Below are 24997 nucleotides of genomic sequence, written 5' to 3' on the forward strand. Positions count from 1 at the left end.
CATGGCCATCACACCACAAGCCACAAGCCAGAAAAATTAATCTGTTTTATTACCTTATTTCAGAGGGAATTTCTTTTGATGTAATCTCTGTAAATGTCAGTTTCTACACTTATGTAATCTGGAAAAATGCAATGAGCTGACACAACATGTATTTTTCAGTAATGGCATTATGCTGTCTGGATAGAGTCAGACAGAAGGAAGGAAATGATAAAGATAGAAATCAATTAAAATGAAATTAGAAAAACAGTACAGAAAATCAATGAAATAAATAGCTGATTCTTTAGAAAAGATCAATAAAATTGGCAAATGTCTAGCAAGACTGACCAAAAACAGAGAAGATATATCAAAAATGGAATATCACTGTAGACCCCACAGACATCAAAAGGATAACAAGGGAATGCTACAAACAACATAAACTTGACAACTTAAATGAAACTGACCAATTTCACAAATTACCACAACTTACCCAATATGAAATAGGTCATCTGAAAAGCCCTATAACTAATAAAGAAATTGGCTTCATAATTGAAAAACTCCCAAAAAAGAAGTCTCCAGGCCCAGATGGTTTCACTGGAGAATTCTACCAAAAGTTTAAGGAAAATAATTAACACCAATTCTACACAATCTCTTCCAGAAAAAAAAAAGAGTAAGGAACATGTCCAACTCATTTTGTGAGGCCAGATTACTCTGATACCAAAAACAGACAAAAGCAGTACAAAAAAAAAAAACAAAAAAACTACTGACCAATATCCCTCGTGAATACAGACATAAAAATCCTTAACAAAATGTTTGCTCATATAATTCAGCAATATGTAAAAGAATAATATACCACATCAAGTGGGGTTTATTTCAGAGAAACAAGGCTAGTTCAATATTTGAAAAGTAATCAATGTAATTCACTATATTAATAGGCTAAACAAGAAAAATCATATGATCATATCAATTGATACAGAAAAAATATTTGATAAAATTCGATACCTGTTCATGAAAAAAAAACTCTCAGAAAACTAGCAATAGATAGGAACTTCCTCAACTTGAAGATGAACATCTACAAAAACCCTATAGCTAACATTATAGTTAATAAGGCACGACCGAATGCTTTCCTCTTTTTTTTTTTTTTGAGACAGAGTCTCGTTCTGTCGCCCAGGCTGGAGTGTAGTGGCGTGATCTCAGCTCACTGCAAGTTCTGCCTCCCAGGTTCACGCCATTCTCCCACCTCAGCCTCCCGAGTAGCTGAGACTACAGGCGCCTGCCACCACTCCAAGCAAATTTTTTGTATTTTTAGTAGAGATGGGGTTTCACCATGTTGGTCAGGCTGGTCTCAAACTCCTGACCTTGTGATCCGCCCGCCTCAGCCTCCCAAAGTGCTGGGATTACAGACGTGAGCCACCGTGCCTGGCAAATGCTTTCCTCTTAAGGTCAGAAACAAGATGAGGATGTCCATTTATACCACTCTTATTCTACATAGTAGTGAAAATCCTAACCAGAGCAATAAGGCAAGAAAAGGACACAAAAGGTACACTGGTTGAAAAGGAAGGAAAAAAAAACACTGTGGCTACTTACAAATACCATGATGGTCTATATGGTCTATGTAGAAAATTCCAAAGAATCTACCAAAAAAAAAAAAAAAAAATGACCAAAACACTTTCAGAACTAAAGAACTAGTAAGTGAGTTCAGCAGTAAGGTGACAGGATACAAGTTCTAACAAAACATGTACAGGCCTTGGATGCTGAAAACTGCAAAAATCGAATGAAAGAAATCAAAGAAGGTCTAAATAAATGGAGAAATAGATCATGTTCATGGATTGGAAGATTCAACATAATAAAGATGTCAATCTCCCCAAAAATTAATGTAAAGGTTTAACATAATTCCTATGAAAGACCCAGCAAGATTTTTTTTTTTACATGTAGACAAATTTATTCCAAAATTTACATGGAAAGGAACTAGAATAGCCACAACAATAAAGTGGGAGGAATCACTCTGATGCTAAGGTTTACTGCGTAAGTATAGTCATCAAGACAGTATGGTCTTAGAAGGATAGACACATAAACCAATAGAGCAGTGCAGAAAGACACCCCCATGCATACAGACAACTGATTTTTGACAAAGGAACAAAATTAATTCAATGGAGCAGGACAGTCTTTTTAACATATTATGCTAGAACAACTGGATAGCCATTGACAAATAAAACCTCAACCTAAGCCTCACATCTTATACAAAAATTAACTCAAAATGGATCACAGACTTAAATGTACAGTGTAAAACTAAAAAGCTTTTAGAAGATAACGCAGAAGAAATCTTCAGGCCTAAGGCTTGGTGGAGTCCTTAGACATGATACCAAATGCATGACCCATAAAAGAAAAAAAATGATAAATTATAAATTAAAACTTCTGCTCTATGAAAGACCCTATTAAAAGGATTAAAAGACAAGCTACACACTGGGAAAAAGTATTTGCAAACCATGTATCTGACAAAAGACTACAGTCTAGAATAAAGAACTCTAAAAACTCAACAAAGAAACAATCCAATTTAAAAATAGACAAAAGACTTGAACAGATATTTCACCAAAGAGGACATATAAATCGTAAATAAACACATGAAGTCATGCTTAATATTATCTATGAGAGAAATGCAAATTAAGACCACAATGAGATATTCCCACATACCTATTGGAACAGCTGAAATGAAATACCCTGACAATACCAAATGCTGGGGGGGATGCTGAGAAACTGGATCCCTCATACACTGCTGGTGGGAATGTACAACGGTACAGCCACTCTGGAAAACAGTTGGCAGTTTCTTATAAAACTAAACACGTTTACTATCCAACCCAGAAGGCACACTCCTGGGCATCTATCTTGCAGAGGTGAAAATTTATGCCCATGCAAAAACCTACACAAGAATATTCACAGTGGCTTTATTTATAATAGCCTAAAACTTGAAACTATCCAAATGTCCTTCGAGGGGTAAATGGTTAAACAAACTCTGGTACATCCAGAGTTTGGCTGGAGCCACTAATTAGGCAGCAGGGACCAGAGGAGGAATGTGACAGGCCCACCTTGGAATGCTACTCTGCAATAAAACAGAACAAACTTGATACATGAACAAACTACATGGATCTCCAAGGCAGTTACAACAGCAAAATGTCAAAAGTCAACTCTCTACTCTCAATGGAAAATTATTTGGTCCCATACATGTTTGAGGGGAGGGAGAGAAAAGGATTTATAAAATAGCATGAAAAACAAACATGATTTAATGAGGCTGTGAGCATCCAGAGCATCTACTAGGTGACCAGACAAACAGGAGCAGGAAGTAATCTCAGAGGTCACCAAATGCAAGGATTCTCAACTGTGTGCAGGGTAAACCTTTTTTCTTGCCCTAATTCTGCTACATAGAACAAAGATGGTACCATCTTATGTCTTAAGTTTAAAAGTAAGAGACTGTAAATTTTCTTCAGGTTTATATTCTCAAAGATGGATTCTTTTCCTTAATCCAACCCTTGAGATTCATGCCAGGAAACTGAAATTCTAACCTTCCCAAATTTTATAACTCTTCTTACAGGCAGTATAGCACAGTGGTTAAGAGTGTGGACTCTGTGGTATGAGTGCCTAGGTTCAAATCCTAGCTTGTCCACTTAAAGCTCTGTGACCTTGGGCAAATTACTGCTTTGTGCCTCAGTTTCCCCAACTCTAAAATTGAGATAATAGTCCTATCTCCCTTATAAGAATGTTATGAGAATTATCTTAATATATGCATGGTATCTGGAACAATGCCTGCAACATAAGTGTTACTTATTATTATGACTAACACTGATAAACCCCGTATTGGTTCTGCAGACCCACCTGGATCTCAAGCAGAGATACACTAGCCCAGAAATGGTGAAGCTGGCAGTGGAAGTGGCAGTGGCTGGCAGCAGAAATGGCAGCCCAGGAATCTCTGCCTAACATCTATACAAAAACCCCAGACATAGGAGATGATTCTCTCAAATTTTAGTTTCTTCCCCCCAACCCCAAAGATGACTGGGATACCTCTGTTCATTTTCTCTCCTCCAAGCTATGTACGCTCTGCAGCTGTCTCCGGCATTCTACAGTCTAGAGAATACAAACTAAAAAAGCCAGCAGAGAAAGAAAAATCATTGCCACCTTGTGGCTTTTCAGAGAATTTTTATTCACACCTTTGCACTACCCAAGTGTCTTCTTGTTCCAGAACACAGTCACCCTCTGCAGACCTGAAATTGTGGCAAATGGCCAGAGCACATCCAGTGATGTGCAGCACAACACTTAGAGCTGAAGAGCCCTTGAGATCACCTGGCAGAGTGTCTTCACTTAACACTGAGGAAACCTGAGGCCCAAAGACCTGAGGGGCTGTCTTTAACCCAAGCCAGAGTTGGGCTGTGGGTCTCTTGAACCTTATTTCCAATGACCTCTTTACCATAAGATGCTGGAGCTCACAAACACAATTTGGAATTCAAGCGCTCTTGAAAAAGTCAAACTCGTATCAGTGCTCCTTCTGTCCTGACACAGCTACAAAGCCACAGGCAGAAGACATCCATGAAACGGCAACAGGTCAGGGTTACCCAGGAAATGTCACCTCTTTTGTACACTCAAGCAAAAAGAGACAGCATACAGCTTCATGCTAAAATAAAACTCTAATTGCCTCTATTTCTGGCTGGTGAGCTTATTCTTCAGAATCTGGATTTCATTTCAAAGGAACATGAAATACTGGACTCTGCCAGGGGCTCTTGGTCTATTTTCTCTCCCACAGCTTTAAGACTTTTTAAATTTTCGCTCTAACGTCACTGTTCTAGCAAGATCCAGGCACTTCTCATTCTTTGTATGTTTGCACTGACAAAAGTTTTTAATGACTACATTTTTTCTCCTGGGAAACCCCATACTCCAAACTTTTACTTATTGTTTTTAAAAAAATTGTTAATCCCCCCTAACAAACAAAACCAAAGACTGTAAAAGGTTTCCATGAACTAAAGTAGCACATCCTGCACAGGGTGTTGAACATTCTCAGGAACAGTGACAACTGACATACTTAATTAGCCTTGGTTCCGAACCAACCTGATGTTAAGCCATGATAACATGGGTGTCGTGCCTCCTCCAATGATCCAGACGGTGAAGAACACAATGAGAAGGGTGGTCGTGAACATCATCTGGCGAGCATAGGATGCCGTGTCACGGATGGCCAACGCAAATGCCATTGCTCCCCTGAGGCCTGCGGGGACCAAAGAAGAAGATCTACTTACAAGGATTAAATGACAATGTTGTCTCAAAATCCACTGCTGCCATTTGGGGCTAATAAACTCTATTCATTCATACTTCGGGGCCAAGTTGTTTTACTCAGAAAGAAGAACCTTAAAGGCATGATTTTCTTTTATTTGATGCTGTCTTTTGCAAAACTCCCCAACACAATGAAAAAGCATTGTACTGCTTTGTACAGCACTTTTTCAGAATAATAACACTCCTATTACTTAAATGATTCTCCTGCTAGTAACATGAAGTAAAAATAAATATAAATAAGTAAAAAATAATATAAGCTAAAACTGTGATCCCAACACAACCCAAGCACTACACAGTCAATATAAACTTAAAAAACAGGCTAGGTATGAGTATGTCAAATTTGTGGAAAACAGTTCAGCATTTCCTTAGCAAAAGGGGAAACCACACAGAGAAGTGAAAATATAACCCAATCTACATCAGGGGTGGTCAACTCTTTCTGTAACTGGCCAGATATTAAAGATTTTAGGTTTTGTGGGCCAAGAGGCAAAATCAAGAATATTATGTGGGTACTTAGATCAAAGAAACGAACATTTCCACAAATGTTTATTATCAAAAATCAATAATAATAATTGAGGCCACTTTGTTGTAATACAGGTCTAATAATGAAAAGAGGGAAGTTCTTTCTGGAGGGGATATTTTGCTTAACTGTTGTTTCAAAGTCAGTGCTGTCTATCATCAAATAGAGTGCAAATATTCATCTGTATAAGACATTCTTAGCTCACGGGCTATGTGAAGACAGGCAGTGGCCAGATTTGGCCCAGGGGTTGCAGTTTGCTGGTACCTGATCTGCATTAATGGATTTTAAGATTAATACCACCAGTTTGATGTTTTGGAGTTCATCCTTCTAAGCTCTTTTGTTCCTTTCCTATATCACGCTCATAATTTATTTTATAGTAAAGACTGAATCTGGCCGGGTGCGGTGGCTCACACCTATAATCCCAGCATTTTGGGAGGCCAAGGTGGGTGGATCACCTGAGATCAGGAGTTTGAGACCAGCCTGGCCAACATGGTGAAACACTATCTCTACCAAAAATACAAAAATTAGCCAGGCATGATGGCAGGTGCCTGTAGTCCCCTGCTACTTGGGAGGCTGAGGTGGGAGAATCACTTGAATCCTGGAGGCGGAGGTTGCGGTGAGCTGAGATGGTGCCACTGCACTCCAGCCTGGAGGACAGAGCGAGGCTGTGTCTCAAAAAAAAAAAAAAAAAAAAAAGACTGAATCTACAGTCTTTAGTACATATCTAGTATTAATTTTTCTTCACCATGGGCAAGATTGTGTGTATAACATGCGAGAGAATGAAAACTTAGGCCTACTATATCTGTTTGTATATTTTTCTATTTTGCAATTTCACAACTATTAATATATGTAATCTGAGCACTTCACTACAATTCACTAAAGAAGAGTGACATCAATAAAAGTTACACTGAAAACAAAGTTGATGTTTTCTATTAATCTGTCCTAGATATTTATACACATCTAGGTCACCCTACAGCCAGCCAGCTATGTCACTGGTCAACATTTAAGCCTCTCAAGGGATGTTGACTCAAAGAAAACTTGGGCATCAGAGAGAGACCACATATAATACATTTTTCTTTATTTCATTAGGTAAGCATGGTAAGCAATATGAAAGTGAAACCTCAGGTATTTCATAGCCTTGACAAATGAGTTCCTTTGGATAGGCAGATTTCTCCCAGCATAAAATATTTTTTACTGGAGATATCATTAAACAGCACTGTGCACTTCTCAGCTTTTTAGTACAGAAGCCAATGAGCATATTTAAGTTGACCCAGATGACAGGGTTAGCTCCAACTAATCTTCCTCTTGTCCACTGGCATATTCCTAATATGTACATAGAAGCTTATCACCGTCCTCTTCACCAAGCTCTGAATGTCTCCCTGCTGCTCTTGAGTGAAGCTCAAACTCTTTGGCACAGCACTGGAGCTTCTCTGAGGTCTCCACTCTACAGTGGTGGTTCTCAAAGTGTGGTTTTCAAACCAGCAGCAGCGGCAGCTCAGAAATGTTAGAAGAGCCCACTCCATATCCCCAGAATCAGACAGTGAGGCCCAGCAATCTGTGCTTTAACAAGCCCAATGGGCAATTCTGATGTAACCTAAAGGGTGAAAATTATGAGTTTAGATACAATTCTCCTTTCCAACCTCACCTTCTTTCCCCACTCCTTTTTTTTTTTTTTTTTTTTTTTTTTGCATATCATTCCTTTCTTATACTGATTTGGAAAAAAGATTTAGTACAGTTATGCTCAAAATGAGTACTGGGCCCATGTGGCAGGGCCAAGTAACTAAAACGTGATTCAGAAAACAGGCAGTGAAAGACACACTTGGACATGATCAAGAGGCATTTCACTGCCATGAAACGAGGTGGGGCAGGGATTCTAAAATACACAGCAGGAGGCACTCCTACCCCTTACAAGTCAAGGAGCTTATACCATATTGGTATAAGGAATGGTTTATTTTCTGATGATCACATGTGGGATTATTTCAACTGCCACTAGAAACTCCACAAGGACTTTTGTTTTGTATTATTTATATACTTTTTTTTTGTAAAATAAATGCAGCAGAAACTTAATTCAGGATTGATCCCACTCATCAAGTAGAGCCAGCCCCTCTGGGGTCGGGGAGGAAACTGTTTTGTTTTTGTTTTTTGTTTTTTTTTTTTTTACATCACCATGCAGGTTACATTCATCTTCCACTGGAATGACTAGAGCCCTCCAGGTAGTGGCCTGACTACAGAAGAACACAGGACTGGCTCCTGGGGGCAAACAGGCTCTCTTGCTTCTCCTCATTGGCCATGCCTTAGCATGGTTCCTCCCTATCTCCTACTCAAGCAGGTCCTTAGTACACAAAGCCCTGGTAAAAACCTAAGTCACTACCTCTCAACTCTTTTGGATAAGGGGAGTTTTCCCTGGGCTTGGACTGAGAATCAGTGCCCTCCCTGGAGATGCTATCTTGACTAGATTGTGTGAAGACAGTGGGTGTAGGAGAAAAATGGCTGAAATGAAAAATGGGAGCCACTGGTACCCATCTGCAGCTACAACTTCAGATGCCTACAGATGTGGTCAGTGTGATATGTGCAGTGGGGAGGGGCAGAGGAAGGGACGGGCAGGGAGGGTGTTCCCAGCGAAAGTAGTCTGTCCGCTGGCCTTTACCCCTCTTTTCTTTGTCCTGGGCAGCCACAGCTTCCATGGCTTTACGCACGGTCTCTTCATCCCCCAGGAACTGCACGCGCCTGATGTGCTTCAAGTTCTTGTCCAATTCATAGATAACAGGAATAGCAGTCAGCAGGTTCTGCTCTGCAGAGAGACCCTCCAGATGCTTGACAATGCTGGGGAGGCTGTTGCCATGGGCTGTAATCAGTACCCATTTCCCCTCCTTAATCTGGGGAACTATTTCTTCATTCCAAAGGGGCAGAACTCTGGCAGAAGTGTCCTTCAGACCCTCACAAGAGGGTAGCTGATCTTCAATGAGGTCTACATACCTGCGATCTTTACTGATACTGCTATAGAAGGGATGATCGGGCTCTATGAGAGGTAGTGGGACATCACAGGAGCGCCTCCAGATCTTTACCATGCTTGGCAGCAGTTTCTGCTTTACAGAGGTCGGTCAGACCACCAGAGTGCCACTCATTAAGATGCCAAGTCCTCACTATGGGCAGCCACATCAGGTCAGTGGCATCTGGCACTGTCCAGAGGGTCCAGATCGCTCTCTTCTGCACTGATGTGAAGTAGATGTTGAACTTATAGCCAGCATCTTGCAGTGCCTGTCCACCACACTTCGCCTCCTTGTGGCCCCCGGGCTCAGGGCGGTGTCCTCCCAGCCGCTGAAGCAGTTCTCCAGGTTCCAGGCACTTTTGCCATGCCAGATCAGCAACAGCTGGTAGGCGGCAGTGGTGGTCAACCTCACCCTCTTTCTGCATTACTCCATGTATCTGACATTTAAACCAGACTGCTGCCCTTCCCTAAATGAGCCAGGCATGCTAACGCTTTTCTGCCTTCCCAAACTGCTGCCTCCTGAAATTCCATTCTTCCAAGCCTAGCTAAAAGGCCACTCCCTTTGTGAAGATGGCCCTGAGCCATTCTCTTCCTGTCCACATTTCTTTCAGACCTCTTTTGTGCAATTCACCAACCTCTCTTGGAAGAAAATTAACTCTTTGTGTACCTGCCTCCCCGTAGCGGACTGTGAGCTCCATGAAGGAGGCTGGTCTTTGCATGCTCCACAACCTAGAGCTGTGGCTTATGAAAAGAGGATGCTCAGTCAATGTTTGTCAGAGTAAAAGGAAATCATCTTAGAGGACTGTACCTGTATCTAAGTTCAGAGGCAAGCTAGCATGAGATAAAATGACTGCTTTACTGAGCAGTGCCTGTTGGTTTGATTTTAGTACGACTCTGTGAGCCTCCCAAGAACTACTGCATGGCAGTAAAGGTGGCTGAAACTCACTCTCTGTCTTAAAGGACAGAGGTGCCTTTAAGGGTCACAGTAGCCTTTTGCAACTAACTTCTCCTCCCTCTGTTCTGCAGAAATGCTCTAACTTGGGTCTCATTTACATAAAGCTGATGCTTTACCACCCTCACTGCATCATCCACTCATGCCAGTTGCTCTCTCCTTACTCTGTTTCCACAGCTTTCTTTATTGTCCTTTGTCCCCTCAGTGGCTTCTCCAGACTTCTCAGCTTTACAGGGAAAAGGGGGGCATGTGGGAGACAGTGTCAATTAAGCAGGATGATCACAGTTATTAAATTCCAGTGTTGGGTCCCCCTTGCTTACATGAGTGTATTTTATTTCTTTTGCTCCACAGAAAGTTAGAGCTGGGGGACCTCAGCTAATTAGTTCAATTTCATTATTTTGCAAGGGAGGATACTGCGGCTGGAAGGTGTTGAGTGACTTGGCCAGTGGTCTTTCTCATCAGGAGCTCTTTTCCTTCTAATTCTAGACCTGGCGCCCTTCAGGAAGCTTAAGGGTTATGAAGATCTTCTAGAAAACAATCAAGCACTTTAAACACCATATCTCCAGGTCCCTTGAGTGGTAGTGATGAAATAGAAACGCAAATATTTTAGGGGAGAATGTTCACATTTGGTAGTACGGTTTGCAAAATCAACACTAATTCAATTGAACATGTACATCTCTCTATTTCTCACTGCACGGGATACAAACGGACCAGAGACTTGAATGCTTGTCTTTTTATGAACCTTATCAATATTTTAATCATATTCTTGTTACCTGCTGAATAAAACTCATTTTCTTTACACTTACGCCTTTTTACCTGAAAACATCATCATGTGTTGAAAATTCCAGCCAATCTTATGCCTTCTGCCCAAGTTGAGGAAGAAGGAGAGCGGGTAGATGTGCGCGGCTCTGCCCAGGAAGATGGCAACCTGACCACAAGGTAGGAGGTTAAGGGCCCAACAGTTTCCAGAAGGGCATTCCACACAACCTCCGGCTGAGCAGAGAATTTTAGGAATGCTGTGACACCTCGTTATAGTCCAGAGAGCTGCCCAAAGAAGCCTGGCTGTCTAGTTTCCCCCTAGACAAGCTTCTCAGCAACAAAATGGGACTAATTTGGCCAAGCTTCCCCACCTCCTGATTCATAGAGATAACTTCTAGCTTGTTAAACATACTGTTGTAACTTCTTGATTTAATTCAACTGATATCTATCCATCTATCTATCTATCTATCTATCTATCTATCTATCTATCTATCTATCTATGTATCTAATCTAAAAAGGAGTCCAGAAATAAGCTAAAGTACCACGGCGGGAGAGAGCAGTTGAGGGAAGCAAACAGTGTGTGTTGGGCTCTACTAAAAGAAAAGGCACTAGAAGAAAAAAACTGCTGATCCTGCAGTCAAACTATAAAGAAAAAGTTTCCTGGATAAGCGCTTGCAGGCTTCATTTGCAAGTAAACATCAGAGACTTTAATGGCCAGGAAGAGCCTGCCAATAAGAGGTGGGGAAACTTAAAATATTCACAACACTAAAAGACATTCAGATCACTCATAGGAATGAACCCAGGGAGCTATTTCTCTACCTAAGTAGCTAAAATGTCTTTTGGAGATGTAAGAAATGGAAAAGGAGTATGGAAAAAGGAACTCTGCTATGGAAACCAAAGAATTCAGGGAAACTGGTCCTTTGTCACTTGCTGAGTTTAGAATAGTGCCCAACTGAGAGAGCTGCATACTCCCCTGGTCAGAGAAGGGAACCCCTGTGGGAGCCAGAGGAACAGGGAGCTTCCGTTTTGGCAAAACACCAGCTGCAGGAGCTGCAGCTGTTTCAGACAGAAGCCAGGGCGGAACTATCTTCTCTGTCTCCTGCAGGGTAAAGCACTGCCTGTTTTTCTTCCGTTTTCTTTGTTTTGTTTTAAGCAGAAAGAACCAGGTAATGCTTATAAAGTACATTCTATCCCAGAAGAGAAACAAAAGTCCTTAAGTGGTAAGCAGCAGTTAGGATCTGCAGAGGACCCCGCTTGGCCTCTGCCAGGCCCTCATCTGTAAACAGGGCCGTGCTCTCACTATCTCTCACAGGGTGTCATGCTAGGAATACAAATCAAAACAACATGCAAGGTCTTTCTCAAAAAAGAATAAAAACACTGATCTTGCAGATTTTTAGCTATTAGTCTGGTAAGCATGGAAATCCAAGAAATGAGCCACCGGTTTAAGCGTAGGAGGTTCTCACACTAGAAGGATTCCAGCATTGCATTAGGCCACTGTCACTGTCCAGCAGCTTGGTAAGTGTCAGTCATTCCTGCAGAATAAATTAAGCCCAGAAGAGAAAAACACTCTTTTTTGCCAGCATTCCAAAATCTAAGGATAATCATGAGGTCTCAGAAAAGGCAAATGTGAATGTCCAGCAATAGGGGACTATGCTCAGTATCTTGAAATCAAGCCCCAGAAAAGTTCGCTTTAATAAAAACATAGTATCTGAGGCCAAGTGAGCAAAACCCTCGGCTGTCCATCCACTGCTAGGCACATGAGAGAAGCCAATCCCCCAAACTATGTCTATTTTCCAGAAACTGCATTTACAATGGACCCAGACCAAGGAACCAAGTATTTTTCTATTTTATCTTTTCTTCCCCTCATTTTTCTTTTTCCTTCTCCTTTTTTTTTTGGTGGGGGTGGGGAGAAAGAGTCTTTTCCACCATGATCTGCAGCAGCAGGGAAGCTTGAGAAAAAGTAGGGTCACTGCCTGCAAGCAACCCTGGGCAGTGTGAGGAAGAGCTGCCCATACTGCGGACGTAGTCATGAGCAAGAGGAACAGAACCTTTGGGTCATCCAAATCAGGGAACCTCCTGGATTGGAATTCATACAGCAATGAATTGTCAAAAATAACACTGGAAACTGACATGGTTGCTGACTTTTAGATTCACCAAGAAGGGCATTTTACAAAACAAACTATCACCTGCCGAGCACCAGTTTAACAGAAAGGCCATCTTACATAGAAAAGGCAGAAAGGATGATCTTGGAATACATGCAGTCCTTTAAGTCAAATACATTTAGCATTATGAAATGCCACTTAAGCCTTCTTTTTTTCATCATAAAAACCCTGTGAACTAGCATGGACTTAGTCACCTACCCAAAACAGAAATAGTAATTATTATTTCATGATAGTTTATATTATTATATTATTGTCATTTTATATTATTATTATGACTATTATTACTATAGCTTCTCCAACCGTGGTCGTCTCTGCATGTAGAAAATGGTGGAACAAGAAAAGGATACAAAAGCTCCAATGATGAAAATGGGGCTGAAAACGTGCTTCTGGAAGGTAAACAGTGCCAGGCCCATGTAGGAGAAGATGAAGTTCTCTGCCAGGAAATGTAACACCTCGAAGAGCTGCACAGAGAAGGGAAAAGGAAGCTTTAAACCCTGCAGTTCCCCCTTCCCTGTGTTAACAAGCAACTCGTGAGTACCAAGCCTCTCTCTCACCTGCTTGGTTCGACTTCTTGATTCCACCGACAGATTGTTGTAGGTGTAATGAGCTTGTGTGATTCCACAGAACAGGACAGCTACAACACCTGTTAAAACACCCCCCAAAAAAATCAATGGAAAAAAAAAGAGGCAGGGAAAAAAAAACCCTGCTGGAACAAAAAGTTAAGGTAGGCAAGCCTAGCATATCCAACTTCCTGAATATTTTTGAAACTTTCCTATTGCTGGGTCAGGCGCAGTGGCTCACACCTGTAATCCCAGCACTGCAGGAGGCCAAGGCAAGCAGATCGCTTGAACCCAGGAGTTTGAGACCAGCCTGGGAAACATGGTAAAACCCCATCTCTACCAAAAATACAAAAAATTAGCCGGATGTGGTGGCGTGGGCCTGTGGCCCAGCTACTCGGGAGGCTGAGGTGAGAGGATCGCTTGAACCTGGGAGGTCGAGGCTGCAGTGAGCAATGATCACGCCTCTGCACTCCAGCCTGGGCGACAGAGCACAACCTTTTCTCAAAAAAAAAAAAAAAAAAAAAAAAAAAAAGAAAAGAAAAGAAAAGAAAAAAAGAAAAAAAGAAAAAAAAGTTTCCTATTACTACTGAACACTCCTACAACCCCTCACCTCTCATATCAACCTTTCTGTCTCCCAACCCTGCCTTCCTTCAAAGCCAAGTACCTCAACATCCCCTCCTTGTTCCAGTTTTAAGGGTATCTCCTGCCTCCTCTAAACTCCTCCAACTACCATCTGTAGTTGGCATATAGCATTCATTCCTTCAAAGAGACTGTGAGGGCCCATCCAAATTTTTGTCACATTCCTCACTGTTTTTAGAATGAATGAACTGAATTTCAAACTAATGCTTTATATACATATATATTTTTTGAGACAAAGTGGATTATATATTATATATCCCTCAGTGAAGGGCAGTGGCATGATCTCGGCTCACTGCAGCCTCTATCCCCAAGGCTCAAGTGATCCTCCCACCTCAGCCTCCTGAATAGCTGGGACTACAGGTGCACACCACCACACCCAGCTAATTTTTGTATTTTTTTGTAGAGATGGGGTTTCTCCATCTTGCCCAGGCTGGTCTTGAACTCCTGAGCTCAAGGGATCCATCTGCCTTGGCCCCAAAGTGCTGGGATTATATAGGCATGCGCCACTGTGCCTGGCCTATATTTTTTCACAGTCTACAGCTTCAGACAAAATAGATCAAGAGCACCATTCCATTTATCCAAGCCCCGATCTTCTATATTTCTGGTTAATGGTAACCATTTTGTTGTGCAAGACAACTGACACACCTGGGACTTTGCCTACACATTTACAGATAACTTAAATTGTAAGGAAGTGGGGCATGTTGTAATGCTGCATATAAAGATTTGCTACAGTATTTTGAAAGGGTGATAAAAGTACATCCTAAGTACCTGGATTATGTACAGAACTGTACTTGAATTTTCTAATGGAAAAATGCAATGATTTTTTTAAAAATGAAAGAATGTGAGGAAGTAAAACCACGTTTCACCACACTAATACTATATGAAACTGACACCATAAAAATGTGATATTGAAAAACAATGATTAAATAGCCCAGAGACACAACAATGAAAAACCGTGTTCATATTCACCTGAGCAGATGCAAAATCACCCTTTAAAGGACACATATTTTGCTTGTTATTGCTACTGTTTGTAAAATAACATAGCAATCAAGGGAAATATACAAATAAAATTTTAATAGATTCTTTGCACCTTAACATCTACTTATAGTTAGAATGAGTACTCAAAAATGTAATTGACTTTGGAATGATAAACTTTATCATTAAAATCTACTTTTTCAGGCTGGGCATGGTGGCTCATGCCTGTAATCCCAGTGCTTTGGGAGACTGAGGTAGGAGGATCACTTAAGGTCAGGAGTTTGAGACCAGCCTGGACAACATAGCAAACTCCATCTCTACAAAAAATAAAAAAGTTAGCTGGGTGTGGTACGTGCCTGTAGTCTCAGCTACTTGGGAGGGTGAAGGGGGAAGATCCCTTGAGCCTAGGAGTTTGAGGTTACAATGAGCTATGATTGTGCTGCTGCACTCCAGCCTGGGTGACACAGCAAGACCCTGTCTCTAAAAAAATAAAATTAAAAAAAGTCTAGCTTTTTGGAAAGTAAACAATCCATTTAAGACAGAACAATAGCCTTGCTCAGCAATCCTTCATACGGACATTTGCTGAACAGTTAAACTCCATGCAGCTGCTATCTAAGAATTCTTCCCTTCCTTCAAGTTCCCACAGGCCCCACTACAGTGAGGGGAAGGGTGGTCCAAGAGTAGAAAAAACCTACCTGTAAATCCGCAGGCTTCTGCCAAGAGAAACGTGCTCCAGGACATGAGGAAGAACAGTGCCGTCTCCAGCAGGGGGAAGCAGTGCAGTTTGGTAAACTTAGTCACGTTGGCATTCTGTCAAGGACCCTGTCTCCAGGTACATGTATCAGGGCCACCAAGAACCATACTCCACTAGCCCAGGACCCCTCCCCAAAGGGCTAGCCTTTCCCTTCAACCTTTTTTTTTTGGAGGCTCTAAAGCTGCTGGAGATTTCTTAAGTAACACAAATTAAGCTTTCCCGTGGAACACAAGTTTTGTAGGGGCTGGAGGGAGGAAGAAACAGGGAGATATTGTTTAATGGGTACAGAGCTTCTGTTTGGGATAATGAAAAAATTCTGAAAGTAGACAGGGGGATGGCTACATGACATTGTGAATGTGGAATTGTACACTTCAAAATGGTTAAATGACAAATATCGTTAGCTATATTTTACCACAATTTTAAAAAATTAATCATGTAGGCCAGGCGTGGTGGCTCATGCCTGTAATCCTAGCACTTTGGGACCCGAGGTAGGTGGATCACCTGAGGTCAGGAGTTCGAAACTAGTCTGGCCAACATACTGAAACCCCGTCTCTACTAAAAATACAAAAATTAGCCGGGTGTGGTCACACGCATCTGTAATCCCAGCTATTCAGGAGGTTGAGAATCAACTGAACCTGGCAGGCAGAGGTTGCAGTGAGCCAAGATTGCGCCACTGCACTCCAGCCTGGGTGACAGAGCGAGACTCCGTCAAAAAAAAAAATTATCATGTAATATACCAAAAGCCATTAAATTTAAATGGGTGACTTGTATGGTATACAAATTATATCTCAATAAGGCTGTTCTTTTAAAAATTCAGCTTTCTAGAGAAACTGGCAACTAGTTTTCTGTGCTCCTTGAATGGCCATGGTTCTGAGAGGCACGGTCATGACATCAGGTTGGCTTGTTGGGTTGGTTCCAGCAGGGCTGTGAAGACAAGGCCTGTGAGACCCTGACCCCTGTGCACCACCGAGGCCACCTGAGTCCACAACAGGTGCCTAAGGAAGGCACAGGAAAGAAAGAAATACATAATTCTTGAGGCAGCAACCAGGTGCTGGTGTCACCTTTTGGGACCAGAGATCCTTCTTGTAACAGTGCCATTCGACACACGGCCAGCATAGAAGCATCTCATGAGGGATTTCACTGAGCAATATACGTCTCCAAGGCATCAAAAGGGCCCTTGTGAAGAAAGCAATTTAAATCTGCGCTATCCAATGCGGTAGCTGAACACTTACAACGTGGCTAGTCCAAATTGAGATGTGTTGTAAGAGCAACACACACACTGTATTTCTTTCTTTCTTCTTTCTTTCTTTTATTTCTTTTTTTTTTTTTTTGATAGCATTTCACTCTGTCGCCCGAGCTGGAGTGCAATGGCACAGTCTCGGCTCACTGCAATCTCTACCTCCCAGGTTCAAGTGATTCTCCTGCCTCAGCCTCCCGATTAGCAGGGATTATAGGCGTGCACCACCAAACCCGCCTAATTTTTGTATTTTTAGTAGAGACAGGGTTTCATGATGTTGGCCAAGCTGGTCTCGAACTCCTGACCTCAGGTGATCTGCCCACTTCGGCCTCCCAAAGTGCTGGGATTACAGGTGTGAGCCGCCACGCCCGGCACACGTACCATATTTCAAAGGCTTGGAACAAAGATTGAATGTATAAAATCTCATTATTTTTATCATAATTTTGTTATTTTTTTCCATATCGATTACATGTTGGAATGATGTGGTTTAAATTACATAGTAATGCCCACCAAAGAGGATATGATGCAGGACTCAGCACATCTATGGAAGAGATGCCTGCTCTTTTCACACATTGTTTTTTTAGTTTGTTTAAATACTGGGCCATCCTTTGCTTACGGAAGGCCACTAACTAGCTATCACCACATAACACCATGTGGCCTGGAACAGCAGGTGGCAGCAGCTAGCTGGGGCTAAAGTACTTTCCGGCCAGTAGTCCCTAATTCCCAGTCTCCTCCTGCCTCCTCAGCTCTTTTTACCCCTCTGAAACTGATGCTCCAACTGGATCACAAGAAAGGGAGAGAAAAAGCAAAGGTGAAAACAGAGCGAAGTCTAGGGTTGCATTCCTAAACATTTTCTCAGACTCTCAGCTAGGGACCCAACCGTCATGCTTCACCAAAGTGACATATTTCAGGAGCCATCACACCCCAGTGGAACACTCAATGTAAGATTCCAATTTGAAAGAACAGCTGAGAACTTTCTTTTTGAAAGTGTAATGCCACACACGCATACCCAGGCCCGAGCTGAAACTACAAAAAGGATATTAGAGCAGTCACAACACCAGTCACAGCTCCCATAGTAAAAGAGCCACTAAATATACCTAGAAAAATGCCAACTGACTTAAAAAAGGCAGCAGCATCAAAGGCGTGAGTGTTCAGTCCCGCTGGCTGGTAGGCAACAATAGACCTAAAGTTTAAAAACAAGAGACAGTTTTAAAAGACTGCACAGGTTTTACACTATGGTACCTGAAAATATCGACAAACATAGGTCTATCTACATTTTGTCAAGCATTGGCCAGGGTAAATTCATTTAATTTAATCTGCAGCCAGCATTGCTCAGGGTAAATTCATTTAATTTAATCTGCAGCCACCATGTTACGCTGGCGTCAGCATTCTGATTGCTGCTGGGCACACAAAGCAACGTAATTTTATCCACAAAGCTGATAAATCTCATTTAGAAAAACACCCAATTCAATATGTAATACATTTAAGATAAGCCTCTGAATTTAGCCCAAAGCATAGAGGAAACTGGGGTGTCTCTTCTCCAGCAGAAACACTGCTACTTACGAGGACAGTACAATGGCAACAGCATCATTCAGGACGCTCTCTCCAAAAAGAAGTGCGTAAAGATCCACGTCTGCATGCAATTCATTAAATATTGCCAGCACAGTCACTGAAAAGTGAGCCGAAAGCACAGAAATTAGTTTTGGTTTCTGACCTTAAATACTGATTACAGATTTATAGAGGCAATTCCTTTCTTGGGTGGGACTGGGTGATTCAAGGGATAGCAAGGGAGTCAAAGATAGACTTGTCTATCTGTGGCAGAAATGAAAACGCTATACTTTCCACTGTGATCCCATCATACTTTGAAAGTATCTGTTACAGAACTTCAAAAAATAATGACAATCAATGTGATTTGGCTTCAACAGTGGGTTGAAATCTCTTTGATTTCTCTGGCTCAATAGAGCCAAGGTTAAAATAACAAAGTTATTATAAAAATGATTAATGAGATTTTGGTCGGGCATGGTGGCTCATGCTTGTAATTCCAGCACTTTGGGAGGCTGAGGCAGGCGGATCACCTGAGGTCAGGAGTTTGAGACCAGCCTGACCAACATGGTGAAACCCCATCTCTACTAAAAATGCAAAATTAGCCAGGCATGGTGGCACACACCTGTAATCCCAGCTACTTGGGAGGCTGAGGCAGGAGAATCACTTGAACCCAGGAGGCGGAGGTTGCAGTGAGCCAAGATCACGCCATTGCACTCCAGCCTGGGCAACAAGAGTGAAACTCTGTCTCAAAAAAAGAAAGAAAAAAAAAAAAGGGCCAGGCGCGGTGGCTCATGCCTGTAATCCCGGCACTTTGGGAGGCCAAGGCGGGTGGATCACGTGAGGTCAGGAGTTTGACACAAGCCTGACCAACACGGTGAAGCCCCGTCTCTACTAAAAATACAAAATTAGCTGGGCTTGGTGGCATATGCCTGTAATCCCAGCTACTTGGGAGGCTGAGGCAGGAGAATCACTTGAACCCGGGAGGCAGAGGTTGCAGTGAGCCAAGATCACGCCATTGCACTCCAGCCTGGACAACAAGAATGAAATTACATCTCAAAAAAAAAAAAAAAAAAAGAAAGAAAGAAAGAAAAAGGGCCGGGCCCGGTGGCTCACACCTGTAATCCCAGCACTTTGGGAGGCCGAGGCGGGTAGATCCCTGAGGTTGGGAGTTCAAGACCAGCCAGACCAACATGGAGAAACCCCGTCTCTACTAAAAATACAAAATTAGCCGGGCGTGGTGGCGGGCGCCTGTAATCCCAGCTACTCCAGAGGCTGAGGTGGGAGAATCGCTTGAACCCGGGAGGCAGAGGTTGTGGTGAGCTGAGATTGCACCATTGCACTCCAGCCTGGGCAACAAGAGTGAAACTCCGTCTCAAAAAAAAAAAAGATTAATTAGATTTTATAAATTCTTTGTGCCAAGCCTTTGAAATATGGTGTGTGTGTTGCTTAAAATAATAATGACGGGAGTGGGGGCAGGGGCAATATCGCCCGATTGAGAACCACCGCTCTAGATACATGCACGAGAGCTGTGTTCTCTCTCAACACTCATACCCAACTACGCTCTCTCTTGATGGTTTCTACCATACAACTGCAAAAACTAAAAACCCACTTTCCCAGCTTCCCTTCCATTACGTCTTCCTGTCAGGAAGAGGGCAGAGAGGCCAGACACCAACGCAGTCATCTTGCCTCCATGGGGCAACTGATGTGTGACTGAAACCCCAGAACAGTGCAGCAGAAAGACTGAGTATAGCATTTTTTATGATTGTAGTGGAAGCCGGGACATCAGCCCGGTACTGTTACCCAAGATAAATATCTATTTGTTTAAGCAGGGATTAGCCAGGTTTTTCTGTTCTTTGCAGCCAAAAGCATTACTAATTGATACAATTAGAAAACCAAGCCAAACAAATGTTCAGTTTAGTGAGTTATTATAAGCCAGCCAGTCTTGTAACTACCTCCCTGTTCAAGAAATGGAACTTTGTCAGTCCCCCATATGTCCCATCCCAGTCTGAAGCCTCTTCCTTCACTAAAGGAAACCACTAAACTAAATTTTGTAGTCATCATTTTCTTGCCTTTCCCTATAATTTAATTACACAAATGCACATTCCCTGACACTATCATTTGGTTTTGCCCATTTTTAAAAAATTTTATTTTTATATTTTTATATTTTTTTGATACAGGGTCTTGCTCTGTTGCCCAGGCTGGGGTACAGTGGTGTGATTATAGTTCACTGTGGCCTGGAACTCCCAGGCTTAAGCAATTCCCCCCATCTCAGCCTCCCAAGTAGATGGGACCACAGACGCATACCATACCTAGCCTAAAAGCATAATTAATAATAATAACAATAAATGCTTACATAGCACTGATCTAAGTTTCAACTTCTCATCCTCCCTGCTCATTATCTCACGAAACAGGTCAGGAACCCTTCTGTGCCCCTCCTGAGCAAGTCTGTGCCTGACCACGGGGGTAGGATGTGGGTGCTGACAACTGGAAGACGATGGAATGGGGATGACAGACTGGCTAAGTGGTCTTTAATGGGAGAGATGAAACAAACTGCCCTCCTCCCTACAGCAGGACCCTTGAAATCAGGGTGAGCAGGGTCGCAGCTATTTCCAACTGAACACAGACTGAGAAATCACAATTAACTAACTGAAGATCACTGGGTACAGGCAGTGAGAAAAACAAAAGAATGGCAGATATATGAAGAAAGAAAAACTCAAGGACCTAAATGTGTTCATTCAACTAACTTTTCTTGGACACTTCATCCATGTACTCAAGGGCACTTAGCACTTCTGAGCACTCAGTACAAAGTGGCAAGCACTGACATGTACAAAACAGACCTAACTCAAAGAGCTGAGGGAGCAGATAAGGGAGTCTAGAAAGAGTGACTAGGCAGGTGGCACGTTTGAACCAAGTCCCAAAGGATGCACTCCAGCCTGGGCGACAGAGCAAGACTCCATCTCAAAAAAAAAAAAAAAAAAAAGAAAAGAAAAGAAAAGAAATTGTTAAGATAGTAAATTTTATGTCAGGCATTTTTACCACAATAAAAAATTAATAATAAAAAAGGAAATTGCATGTCCTTCCTGTGAACCATCATGATGTCATTTCCCCAATTTTAATTCATCACCTTTGTACTCCTTGAGTCAATCAGCCTGACTCACAGGTTTCTATTTTTCTTTTCTTTTTAGACAGGGTGTCTGTCACCTAGGCTGGAGTGCAGTGGCATGTGTTCTCTGGTGGCTGCCTAGGAAGGCACCATGGGGTGGAAATGTGTTTTTTTTCTTTAATTGTGGATGTGTCTAAAACAAAAGCCCACAAAGATGGCACATGGCAGCCATGACACATGACCACAGAGTGGAGAAGGCTCCCTGTCACAGTGCAGCCTACACTATCCCACACATATTATGTCACCTTTGACCAGAAGACCAAAGACTCATGTCTCAAGCCAAGTACAGGAATCAGGGACAAGGATTCTTATTCCTTCATATCAGTCAATACCACTCTGTATCCTAACACTATAAAGTTTTTTGTTTCATTTTTTAAAGACAGGGTCTTGCTCTGTCATCCAGGCTGGAGTGCAGTGGTGCGATCACAGCTCACCGCAGCCTCAAACTCCTGGGCTCAAGCAATCGTCTTGCCTCAGCCCCCCCGAGCAGCTGAACTATAGGCAATCACCACTATGGCCAGCTAATTTTTAAGATTTTTTTGTGGGGATGAAGTTCTACTATGTTGCCCAGGCTGTCAATATCAGAATTTTTGTTTGATGCACCAGGCACTAGAAGTCAATCTGGTCTTGTGATGCTTAACTCTGCACTTAAGTTTTTATCTCTTTTATGACCCAAGTTTTCAAACAACAGATTTTTTAGGAGGCTGGTAAAACACTTTTAATTTACAAAAACATTCTACATTTCAGGAAGATTTCTATTTAAAAAGCAGTTAAAGTTAATGTCCTGATGTTTAATAAGTTTAAACTTTCAATTTTCTACAACTTCCATTTCTATAAAACCCTCACTGTGCCAATCTTCATAGGCCAAGTGAAAATGGAGTAGCATGGTAATGCCTTCCATTATTTTCTACCATAGCATAGACACATTAAAGGGAAGTAAGCCTCTCTATCCAATTAAATGAAGTAACACTGATAGCTCAGGAAACAATATCAATAATCTTTATGTTAAACTAACTTCCCTTTACTCGTTAGTGGTACTAGTAAGACGTTAGTAATAAAATTATAGATGAGTATACTTAGAAACACATTTTCAGACAGACTAAACACCTTTCTCAGACTTATGAAGATCTATTCCTCCATAGACACACATCTGGAGACAGTCACAGACAGCACAGGATTAAAATAATAAAGCTGATTTTCAGAGTTCTCTTTGGAAACATGCTTGGGTTAAGAGATGATCTGTTATTTATTTTTTAAACATAAGGAAAACTGAGAAATCTCTGCCTGAGTCAGACGTGGACACAGACCAGCATAATTTAGAGATGGTACACTCAATGCCTTACACGTGTTGTTTCATTTCATCTTCACAATAGCCTTAGGAGATAGGTGCCATCATTTCTACTTTATAGATGAGGAAACTGATGTGAGGGGATAATGTGTGCCCAGGCCACCCAATCAGTGATTGGTAGGGCTAGAACTAAACCCAAGGCCTGTGACTCCAAATCCCACCTTTTCACAAACCAGAGTGCCTCGACAGCCAAGTCTTCAATACTAATTTACTCAGGGTGTTTGTAATAAAATATGAGGGTAAGAGAGGTCAATGTTTTTTTTTTTTTTTTTTTTTTTTTTAACATTGAGATTCTTCAGAACCACACAACTGTCTAGAGCTATGCTGTTTGATGTGGTAACCATTAGCCACATGTGGCTATATACATTTAAATTACTTAACATTAAATAAAAGTTAAAATCAGTCCCCCTATTGCATTACCCTACATTTCAAGTGCTCAAAAGCCACATGTGCCTACTGGTTACCACAATGGACTCGCAGATTATAGAACATCTCTATCTTCACAGAAAGATAGCATTGATGGAGAGGACCCCCAAGGGGCATGGTCAAGTGGGGTATCTTAGTATCTTTAAGGTTATTACTGTTCAGAATATTAGAGGGCATTGGAGACATTGAGCAAACCTTTCTATCTCTACCGTGAGGACAGGAGCAGCTCATTCTCCAGAACTTCTTTCCCTAAGTACTCAATAGCTGACACTAAGGAAGAAAATAGCTCTAACTACTTTATGCAAACTGATCAAATTATAGGTACCAACTTGGAAAGGAGAACTTTTTTGTTTGTTTTTGAGCTGCAAGGGAGGGTGTAATAATTCACTTGTAAGAATTGGTTCAACCAACACTTGAAAAATACAAGGCAAGGGACTGATGAATAGAAAACCATGTCACAGTGCACAGTCCTGCAGGAACGCTGCACAAAAGGAGTTTACAAATTAAATTACATTCACTACAGATAATCACGTGTGTTTCTACTAAGAAAAGGTATTATTTAAACCAAATGATATGCTACATAAAAGAAGGCAAAAGGGCAACACTGGGAAAGAAGAAAATCTAAGTGTAAAACTTATGACCAAATTAGTCATTCTAAGATGAAAGGCAAAACACGTTATACAGCCGGGCACAGTGGCTCACGCCTGTAATCCCAGCACTTTGGGAGGCCGAGGTGGGCGGATCACCTGAGGTTGGGAGTTTGAGATCAGCCTGACCAACATGGAGAAACCCTGTCTCTACTAAAAATACAAAAAAAATTAGCCGGGCCTGGTGGTGCATGCCTATAATCCCAGGTACTTGGGAGGCTGAGGCAGAGGAGGTAGAGGCGGAGGCAGAGGTTACGGTGAGCCAAGATTGCGCCATTGCACTCCAGCCTGGGCAACAAGAGCGAAACTCCATCTCAAAAACAAAACAAAACAAAACAAAAAAAACATGCTATACAGATACAATGGAATATTATTCAGCCTTAAAGGTTAGGAAATTATGACAAATGCTATAAAATGGATGAACTTTGAGGACATTATGCTAAGTGAAATAAGCCAGTCACAAAAGGACAAATACTGTATGATTTCATTTGTTGAAGTACCTACAGTAGTCAAGTTCATAGAGACAGAAAGTCAAAGGTAGCTGCCAGGGGCTGCTGGGAAGTGGGACTGGGAAGTTGCTGTTTAATGGGTATAGCATTTCAATTTTGCAAGATGAAAAGGTTCTGGGGATTGGTTTCACAATGATGTGGGTATACTTAACGCTACTGAACTATACACTTAGAAATTGTTAACATAGGCTGGGCACGGTGGCTCATGCCTGTAATCCCAGCACTTTGGGAGGCCGAGGTGGGTGGATCACGAAGTCAGGAGATCGAGACCATCCTGGCTAACGTGGTGAAACCCCGTCTCTACTAAAAATACAATAAAATTAGCCAGGCGTGGTGGCAGGCACCTGTAGTCCCAGCTACTCAGGAGGCTGAGGCAGGAGAATGGCGTGAATATGGGAGGTGGAGTCTGCAGTGAGTCAAGATCGTGTCACTGCACTCCAGCCTGGGCAACAGAGCAAGACTCTGTTTCAAAAAAAAGAAATTGTTAAGATAGTAAATTTTATGTCAGGCATTTTTACAACAATAAAAA

At 41.9% G+C, this 24997-nt stretch overlaps 3 protein-coding genes and 1 pseudogene across 15 annotated transcripts in view; 2 read left to right on the forward strand and 2 right to left on the reverse strand.

Moving 5' to 3' along the window:
* The window catches only part of LOC129475042 (zinc finger protein 674-like), a 981285-nt gene that overhangs the window by 187954 nt on the left and 768334 nt on the right, over window positions 1-24997 (forward strand).
* CHST7 (carbohydrate sulfotransferase 7) overlaps window positions 1-24997 on the forward strand; it is a 219747-nt gene that overhangs the window by 90045 nt on the left and 104705 nt on the right. The gene's annotated exons all lie outside the window — the stretch shown is intronic.
* The window catches only part of SLC9A7 (solute carrier family 9 member A7), a 155556-nt gene that overhangs the window by 39137 nt on the left and 91422 nt on the right, over window positions 1-24997 (reverse strand). For 12 of the 13 annotated variants that reach the window (XM_055266892.2, XM_055266891.2, XM_063634408.1 and 9 more), the window contains exons 6-12: window positions 18394-18499; window positions 17872-18013; window positions 15535-15640; window positions 13220-13308; window positions 13013-13126; window positions 10561-10672; window positions 5068-5221 (exon numbers count right to left, since the gene is read on the reverse strand). In XM_055266892.2, coding sequence (XP_055122867.1) covers window positions 5068-5221; window positions 10561-10672; window positions 13013-13126; window positions 13220-13308; window positions 15535-15640; window positions 17872-18013; window positions 18394-18499 — 823 coding nt within the window. Of the gene's footprint in view, window positions 1-5067; window positions 5222-10560; window positions 10673-13012; window positions 13127-13219; window positions 13309-15534; window positions 15650-17871; window positions 18014-18393; window positions 18500-24997 lie in introns of all 13 variants that reach the window. The other variant, XM_055266889.2, reaches the window with a different exon arrangement.
* On the reverse strand, window positions 7405-10554 carry LOC129475052 (phosphoglycerate mutase 1-like; annotated as a pseudogene).

This window comes from Symphalangus syndactylus, chromosome X (genome assembly GCF_028878055.3).
Source record: "Symphalangus syndactylus isolate Jambi chromosome X, NHGRI_mSymSyn1-v2.1_pri, whole genome shotgun sequence".
In the NCBI taxonomy this organism is placed as follows: Eukaryota; Metazoa; Chordata; class Mammalia; order Primates; family Hylobatidae; genus Symphalangus; species Symphalangus syndactylus.